The 9,671-nt window shown below is 43.1% G+C and overlaps 1 protein-coding gene across 1 annotated transcript; it reads right to left on the bottom strand.

The window, feature by feature from the left end:
* Nucleotides 1-3,425: 3,425 nt before the first annotated feature.
* On the bottom strand, nt 3,426-9,671 carry slc25a28 (solute carrier family 25 member 28). Its single transcript, XM_068568362.1, has 4 exons — nt 9,127-9,671; nt 6,606-6,834; nt 5,853-5,909; nt 3,426-5,399 (listed from the first exon to the last, which is right to left on the bottom strand). The coding sequence occupies exons 1-4, from the start codon at nt 9,469-9,471 to the stop codon at nt 4,831-4,833; spliced, it is 1,200 nt and encodes a 399-aa protein (XP_068424463.1). The 5' UTR covers nt 9,472-9,671; the 3' UTR covers nt 3,426-4,830.

The raw sequence follows: 9,671 nt of genomic DNA, 5'->3' as shown, positions 1-9,671 counted from the left end.
CAGGCGTTCACATTCCTAAGTACCCTTGGAGTGTGTATGTTTGTGAACGTGTGTGTGTGATATACACCCTTCCACAGGTGCTTGCTGTAAGGGGCTTTGACCGGAGGCTTGAGTTTCCAAAACATGGGCTTACACCAATACACAAGGGAGTGTATGCATGTGTTTCTGCCAGCCCTTCATCAACTTGTAAGAGTCTTTTTTTTTTTTTTTTTACCAGAAAAGATGTATGCTGTGTGTGTGTGTGTGTGTGTGTGTGTGTTTGTGTGTGTGTGTGTGTGTGTGTGTGTGTGTGTGTGTGTGTGTGTGTTACTGTCCAAATAAAGTCAGACAAGGTGGCCTTGAAATAGCAATAATATTCAGTTGAGAAGAGAAAGGGTTCCAGGTTTGCTTAGGGCAGCAGCCAGAGCAACTCATTCCTGCATGTGTGCATAATACCCACACACCCACTGGGTAAACACTTAAGAGTCATTATGAGTTAAAGTGTGCCTCTCTAACATCAATAACTATCCTCTCATTATTATTATATCTAAATAAAATCATCAATTGTTGTTTTTAAAGGGTGTGAAAAGCTTGTCATTCACCATTGTAATGGCAGACAATGTTATCATAATGGCAGACGTCTGTGAGGCCTGAAGTGGTTTCAATGAATCATCAAACAAGTATTTACTCTGTACAGTAGCTCTTCACAGGCAAATATCTCTCTTAAATGACTTCACTGAGAGGCGAGAGAACAAGGAGAGGGAAGTATTGACACATATAAGTTACCTCAATTGAACTGATCAACAGTTACTTGAGGAACAAAATGAAACAGCCTGGTAAAATACATCCCATAAAACTGATCTGGTCAAGTTACCTGCCAACAGCAACTTCAAGAAAACATTCAATGGTAAAAAGAGAGTCCGTGGGAAAAGACCTCCAATGCAAACAACTGATGGACAGTACCGTACAATGTAACATAGGCAATGTATGTGGGATTGGCCTTTTCAAACAGTGTGGTATTTATTAGATCTCTTTTTTTCCACTAAATATATATTTTTGTTTTAATTAGCTTTCTCCAAGCATGTTTGTGTCCGTTGTGTTTAATGAAGTGTTCACTAAGCCTTGTGAATAAAAACAATATTAAAACAAAATACCAGAAATATTTTGACCTGTACCAGCATGCAAAAGCAGGGTTTTACTTCTGACTTTAATTGATGGTTTAATTCCAACAAAGCATCTCGGCCAACTCAGGGCTCTAGAATTGGCACACATACACGAGAGCAGCTATTAATCATGTTAATAATTACATCCTGCTAGGCATGGCAGCAGAAGGAAACAAACAAATGCGTTGGCATCCGCAGAAAATAAGGCTTCACCTGATCTACCAAAGAAGAAGCGCTTTTGTCTGGATGACTAAGAGGAGGGGCGGAAATACAAAGACACACAACCAACTGTTAGCGTTGTGGCTTAACACTATATGTGTATGCACAATAGAATTGTTAAAGGAACAGTGTTTAACAGATTCTCCTGAGAACTGCTACTCCACCTGACTTTTCAACACCCAAACGCAACAAATGTATCACAACAATAACTCTGGTGAGGAGACTCAATGAACACCTGAAACAGAAAACCTCACAAACTGCTCACACAAAGATTTGGAACAGGTCAAATCCATCGACTACAATGTTATTACCACAAGTACATGCAAGTACTGGCACCTGAAGTAACGCCATTCGTTGAAGAAAACAATGTGATGTGGCTGAAAACTCTAGTAAGTGGAACTTTGGACCCTCAAAGTAAGGACTGAAATGTTGCCGAATGTTGTTGACTCGACACATTTGGAAGACACAGATTTTTGAACGCGCGCGCGCACACACACACACACACACACACACACACACACACACACACACACACACACACACACACACACACACACACACACACCCAGACGCTCTTACACAAACAGAGTGAGACAGAAAAGGGCAAATGACCACACTCAATAGTTTACTCCTCTCAGACTGCTAAGATTTAGACCAGACAGGCTCATTCCCAGAGACAGAAAAATGAAAAGCAGATGAAATTCACCGTAGAAAGATATGTGACATCCAGTTTCTACTTGTTGTACCTCTGAATATGTATCACACAGTATTTCAACCATGCCTCTTGAAACTTTCATTACTGGAGACACACTGGGAATGCTTTGGCAGCATCAGTAGAGGAAAGAGAGACACAAACATGACAGGCCACTCATACTGTACATGCATAGATAGTAGGAGAGAGAGCGCCTGACACGGTTCTTTCACACTCCCTGTCTTCCTGACATGGGTGTGAGTGTGTGTCTGTAGAGGCTGAGGTGGAACTGTCACTCCTTATCACAATTTGTAAAAGTAGTCAACTTTATGCAGATTCTAACAAAAATAATGTTTGTGTTAGTGTCGTCCTAAAGGGAAGGTAATTGTTTTTAAATTTGAAAACACATTTTCCATACATAAAACAATCGTCAGTTAATTTTTTTTCACAGCCGCAGTTGCCCAACTCTGTCATATGCAATGGATTTTTATTTCCAGACCTCATCACTTGTGTACAGTTATGTCAAGTAATATAGTACAAAGATGAAAACATTAATGCAGTATAAGGATGATACTTTCCAATAGGATTGACTCTGGTCAAATGATGGTATGGATATGCATGTTTGTGTCTGCATGCACATGCCCATTCATCAACCTTTCTTTTTGCATGGATCATTAATTTATAGCCACGACAGTTAAGAGTCCTTACAGTTTTTGTAAGAGAAAATGTATGACTCAAACACAAATATATACATACCGATACCAAACACCTGTTATTTATTCTCACTGAACACTTAAAGCCTAAAAGCTCCTCTACTTAAAGGTATGTAAAAGGCTGCTAGCTCCAGATGTCTTGACAGAACAGGAGAATATATCTTGGTTTGAATTTCCTTTCTTTTAAGACATTAATGAAGTTTTTAAAATCCAATCTATCTTTTAGTCCATTTCATACTTTCTAAGGTTATCAAAGTTACATGTATCATGCATCATTTGCTGAAAGCTTCACTCTTCTGTTTGTATGCAGGCTATGTGTCCACAAGTTCACGTTGTGTTTTCAGTCTTCAGGGTCAAAGTTGAAATCTGCACCTGCGTTCAAGACTAAACAACTGTACCTGCCCCAAACGGAAAATAAATACCTGAACACACTGACAAACTCGCCATGTGTTTCTGACAGTACAGATGTGGCTTATAGGACATCCACCCTGGTGGTTTCTATTCACCAGAAAAACAAAGACTTAAGAACTTTTATACACACCCAGATTATGACCAAATGGACTTGTTGTTTCTGCAATGACTTGTGAATAGGCAAAACTTGTCTCAGTCATCTTCCCATAGCAAAGTATTCAGAAGCACTCAAAGAACTTAAAACATGGCTCCCATCATTTATGAGCAGCGAGTAGAGCCCCACTGCACAGTCTTTATTCAACAAGTGCAATTCAGTGTCAGAAACAATCAGACATCAATCAATAAGAATGACGGCTTCCATTTATGTGTATTCAACGGGGGTACGAGTACAGATACACACATCAGGTACATATCTCATGATATACTGAACTCTTTTTGGGCACAGTACAATAAACACAACCTTTGCTGTCTAGCACAGATATTGAAAGTCAGTAGTTCACAAGCTGAAAACAGGCTGATAGCTTCAGTTAATGCACAGAAATGGCCGTTTAAATGCTGCCCTGGTTTGTTCTGCCAAACATGTACACAAGGCATTAATGGTGTGTATTTGGATGATCCAAGGGTGGATTACACCCACAAATGAGAGGGGGTGGGGCTAAAGGAAAGATTAAAGCAATGTATTTGTTGGAAATAAATACAATTAAAGGAATCAAAATCATTAAAAATAAATTAAACACACTCATTAGCTACTGAATATTTGTGTTTTCAAATAAATCAGAGGGAACCATCTTTTGAAATTTGAAAGAGAGACCAATAAGATAATTATCATCTACTATCATCATTATAAATCTGGTCAATAATCTTTTTAGTTAATTATTTAAATCATCAAATACTACTGGACTAAATTTCAAATTACCCAGTTCAACTAATCAAGATATAAAAGTTGGTGTTATCTTTTAACACGTTAGACGGGTTTCCTTGCTCGTCAACAGAGGTATCTGGAAACTGATCCATGCCAGAAAATCAATGTGTGCAACAACATGTTGTCACCCAGGGTCAATTTGCTTTTGATTCTAAATGGCTTAAATATTTTTAAATTGGATCATATCAAAGATACATTTCATAAAAGATGGAATGCCTGTGTGTAGCCCAAACGAGTAAGTGATGTCTTTGATTACTGGGAGAATGACTGTTTATTGATTAATCCAGAGAGGGGTCCTGATCAGGAGACTCAAAGCGGGGGGGGACTGGTCCTCGGACAGCAACGCATATGAATCTACGAGTGAATAAAGTAACACTACTGCCCTCTGCTGACTACCTTTCTAACTCAAAACTTATGCATTCTTGACATTTGTTCATAGATTGGACAAATATAGTGGTCACTAAAATAGCTTGAAAGAATAACTCTTGAAAGATAAACTACTTCTAAAATACTGTAGGAGAGAAACAACAGAATACTACTCAGTATTGAATTATCTTGGCAGAAATGTAACTACTCAAACAGTCTTCGAAGAGGGATTTCTTATCTGATATGTCTGAAAAGCATGGGACAACTGAGGCGGATTTTAGTCAGATTCTATGTGCGTATTGACTTAATCTTCTCCTCACATGGAGGACAGAACAAATATTAGAGGAGCTTGAACCAGGGAGAAACCTAGATCTCAGCCTCCATGTGGTGCGTTCTCCTCTTATTGTGCTGGTGCTTGGTGAGTCCATATTTGAAGAACTCGTAAACCGACCAGCTGATGGCTGTGGAGGGCATCTGGTAGATGATCCTCGCCTGGACTCCCCTGAAGAAGCCCTTCAGGCCGCCCAGCCTGTAAACAGTCCTGAAGGCGTGGGCCAGGCCTGAGATGTGTCTGTGGGCTCCTTGGCTCTGGCCGGGGCCTTGGCCGGAGGACAGGGAGCTGAGGGCTAGAGACTCCTGGGTGTTGAGCAGGGTCTTGCACACATCCAGAGGTGTGGTGGTCGCAGCCGCGATGGCACCAGCCAAAGCTCCGGACAACATGTGGGATGAGGGATTGTATTGTCTGTGGGGGTTGAGCAGCTCCTGCAGATATTCATAGGTCATGAAGTGGAGCGCCTGGAAGGGCACGTTCATGGTGAGCTGTGTGGTGTAGCTGCGGTAGAATGCAGCAGGGCCTTCTTTCTGCCACACGGCGCGTACACAGTCAATAACGCCTCGGTAAGGCGAGTTATACATCTGCATGCGCTGCTTCACAACTAGGGACAGACGGGTCCATGTGTAGATGGAGGAGAAGGGTGTCCAGAGTTGGCAAAACGAAGATGGCAAAGATAGAAAAAAGAAAAAGATAGAAATTAGTGAGCTACTGCCTCCTGTAAATTACTGCATAAAGCACAAACATGTAGTGTGTCACTTTAAATGCATTTGCTCAGACAGCTGCACCCCATCTAACAGCTGCACACCAGGACTCTGACCGGTGTCCTTCTACTGAAATGTTTGGGCAGGTGGATTATAGGCAGCTGTGAAAGTCAGTATGTGAGACTGCCGGCTCAAGGTCAACATGTGAAGATGGTTGTCCCAGGCGTGGCACCAGTAAACTGTCTGTTCACTGTCTGTATGTACTTTTGGTTTGAGGAAGAAAATGTTGTAATAACCGTCGTAATTCTGGGGTTGAAGTGAAAGGGAGCTGCACTTTAAAATGTTGCCCTTACCTTCAGTTGGGTTCATGACTGCATCGTGAAGCAGAGTGGCCGCACACCCAGCTGTTCCTAAAAACAAATACACACCGGAAATGACTACACGTTGTCACGTAATCATGGAGAATACAGAAGGAAACGAGAGACTACACTGCAGTAAAGAGGCATTGAAATGAGAAGCCTTTACTGTATTATTCCTAAAAGCTGCAGATGTCATGTTTAAAAGAAGATATCACAGCAGAATTGGTGCATATTCATTAGTTTGGACAGGTGTAAATTGGAGAACAGGCCTGACTGATATCAGGTAGCCAAACCTGAGCAAAGAGAGGCACCTGGTGGACAAAGCAGTATATTGTTTTTTGAGAGATACGTTATTTTATTTTTTTCAATAAAAGCTTTTAAAGACGGGACCAACAGAGGAGAGCGAGAAGATGAGATGGGAGAAAGAGGACTTACCCAGCCTCCCACTGAACTGGAAAAGAAGGAAGAGGGAGAGACAGTAGGGAGAACAAGGAATAAGGAAATGGTTGACATTCAGAACTAAGTTTAAGAAAAGGCTCTATTAAATTTGACGGTCTGCCGGGGTTTTGTAGAACTCGTTAGGACATGTCTGCCCTATACACGGATTAGGATGAGTCACCAGCTTTACAGAGCTCACGATAATGGTGCCTGACATTAGGGTTCCCAAAGCTAAGCTAGCCATACATGATCTGTACATCTACGGTCCATGCCATTGGTTAATATGTGTATATGTATGTTTTATGGTACCATTAGCCAAATGACTGTTAGCCCCTGGGTGAATGACATCACTTAGAGTCTTTTTGAGTTTCTCATAGCAGGCAAAATAGAGGGCATGGGCAGGTCCTGCCCCAACTGCGGTTGCATTCAGCCCTCTCATTGGTCGCCAGACTCCCTCTGTGGCAATAATGCGGCGTAGAGCATCCATCACGTTCCTGTAGCGAGCTGCGGGGTCGGGCTGGAGGCTCTGCATGCGCGTCTGAAAAGAGTAAAAGGTAGAATGTAGTAAAGTTCAAAGTCAAGATTGGGAACACTTCCCATTCACCAGAGCTAGGAACTAAGTTTAAGAATATGTTCACTGAATTTGATATTAAAACATATTGTAATGCATAATTTAAGTCTTACCATATGACTTCCTAATATTGCAAAGAATAGCACAGCAATGTAAAGACTCCTAAATAGATTATAGTGTGAATAAGAGGTCAAATAAGGGAAATTCAACATTGTGTGTGGAGTACATGGATAATTGAATGGAAGGAAGTATGAAGTTACAACTCCAAGGTCACAAAGGGACATAAGCTGACTTCCTGTAAGCCTCTTTTGCGACTGACCCTGAGGCACACCTTTCGCTCTTCCTCTTAACACAGACACATGCACACTGAGATTAATGATAGCGTCATAAAAACATTGTTTGTCCCCTGCTATTCGGCATTTAGAGAGCGTTACCTGGGGTTAAACTGGGTGAGTGTCTGTGTCTGAGAAACTGGCAGCGACACAATCTCAGAATACCAAACATCCAGCTGAATGAACAAACTTCTACACCACTGTGTATGTGCATGCATGGAGTGCTCTATTAAAGCTGCGGCCTTATGTCAATCTGTACTTCAGCTGTGGAATGCAAGGCCCAAAGAGAATTAGCTAACAGCGATGCGAGCCAATGCATATGCATGTCTTGTTCCATAATGGTAAAGAAAAGAGCATTTTATAAAAATACTGGCGTCTTTATTAATTCGTACCCTCTACAAATGCATGCATAGACATCTTGCATGTAACGGCTGTTGGTCAGATTTGTTTACCGATGGTATGTTTGCACAACTAGAAAGCAATGACCTTTGTGCTTCATGGAAACACTACAACTCCCACTACATGGAGGAAGTGCTGACGACTTCTTTGTTTTTTTCATTGAAAATTTCAATACACTTGAAATTCACGTGTACTGTTTACTGTACACCGCACGTATAAGTGCGGTGTACAGTAAACCTCTGGCAGACCTACAAATGCAACACGCTTTTTGAAATCCGCAAACAATTACTGGGATTTAGGAAACATTACGGGCGAATGACAGCCTATTCTAAAACTATAATTACACAACAATCTCTTAAGTGAGAGGCTTATCGTTCAGGAGGAAAAGGCTGTATTTGATGCAGGGGGAAACAGCTAAATAGGAAACCTAAATAAAAGAATATGTCAGATGCATCTCTGATAATCTTTCTCTCTACATCAGTGTGCACGTACACATATGGTGAGCAGTAAACAACATATAGTTCAGTCACAAGGCCCCCACTCACCCACTGCTTGGAGGGAACTATGCTAAGATGCACTTGCGGTGGAGCAGAAAACTGTGTACATGAGCTGGTTCTGTAAACATTGGCCTTGTCCAAGGGCTGCACAGCTAGCAACAGTTCGACTACAGGTGGAGGAGATATTGATGAAGCATGCATGTAAAGCTAAACACTGACAGCTGACTATATTAAGCTCATTACCACTTGCCTCATCTCACTATTATACAATGCTCACTCCTGCCTCCCATGTAGCCGAGTGACCTCCTGGCGCAAGAGGTCATCCCTCAACTGCTGTGTTTGAGTTTAAAACTAAGAAACTCACACAAAGATGATCACGTGATAAGAACTGCCCCCAGTGAAGGTGATCAAAAGACATTCACAGTGCATAAAACAAGCCAAAAAGTGTTTTGGCGAGGTGGCAACAGATGCTGGACTTGAAAGGCCAAATGGTCTCAAAACCTACAGTGTAATTAGTGGCGGTGTGTGGAGCTAAATGACTAGAAACTACTAACTTACACGTATCCGTGTAAACAGCGACTGTGGATTTGGTCTCTCAGAACAATGCCACTTGAAATAGTTAACCAACTTCCAACATGCACATTAATGAACTACGCACTATTACATCCGTGGCAGCGGATTTGTGTGCGTGTGTGTGTGTATGTGTGTGTGGGGGGGTAGTTTTCACGCAAAGTGACCCAAGTGGGCTCCATGTTGTCGTCCCCAGAGCCAGAAGCTAACGTCAGTGTTGTTGAGCATGTGCCAGCATGCTACCGGGTTAGCTAACGGGAAAAGGAGCCTCTGACCTTGTCCTCTTGCTCGGCAGCACTGCGGCGCGTTGGGATTAGCGAGCAAGCTAGTAAGCTATGCTAACAAGCACGTTGGCAGCACGACCAGCGAACGCAGGTACACAACGGAGACCCGGGACAAGGCGCTAAGCGTGCACGTGCAGTGCCCATGGGTCGGCGTGTTTAGCCACCGAGCAACGCTACCTTGACACAGTCGATGGGGAACATGAGGCAATGCTCCATGATCCCGGCCACGGCTCCAGCCAACATGTGGGTGCTGGTGGAGGCTCCCTGCGGCAGCCCCTCATAGTCTGGCTCAGTGTCCTCTGCCTGTGCGTCCTGCGCGCTACGGGTGAAACCAACAGTCTGTAGCTCCGTTTCTCCTCCGATCCGGGGTGTCAGGCTCCCCACGATACTTTCCGAAACTCCCCAGAATCTGCCCCCAAGCCATCGTACTTCTGCCCCGGCAGATGCACCAGCAACCCCGGGATCACTGCCTGTAGTCTCCGCTGTCATCCGACGCCTCCTCACGAATCCATCTGCTTCCATGAGAAACCAGGTCAAAACGGTATTGAGGCAAGCAGCAGCTGTGTCTCGTGGGTGATTTCGGTCCTACAGTTTCACATTCCCGTGGGGTGGTATCACAGCGTCCTGCCTGCTACACCATTCCCTCTCCGCCTCTTTACTTCCCAGCCAGGGCCACGCAAGGGAGGCCGTGGCGGACAGATACACACAGAGATGCACAACAG

The sequence above is a fragment of the Clinocottus analis genome, unplaced genomic scaffold, assembly GCF_023055335.1.
Source record: "Clinocottus analis isolate CAN_PGR_092001 unplaced genomic scaffold, fCliAna1.0.p SCAF_8, whole genome shotgun sequence".
Taxonomy (NCBI): domain Eukaryota; kingdom Metazoa; phylum Chordata; class Actinopteri; order Perciformes; family Cottidae; genus Clinocottus; species Clinocottus analis.
This window is presented reverse-complemented; position numbering and strand designations above follow the sequence as displayed.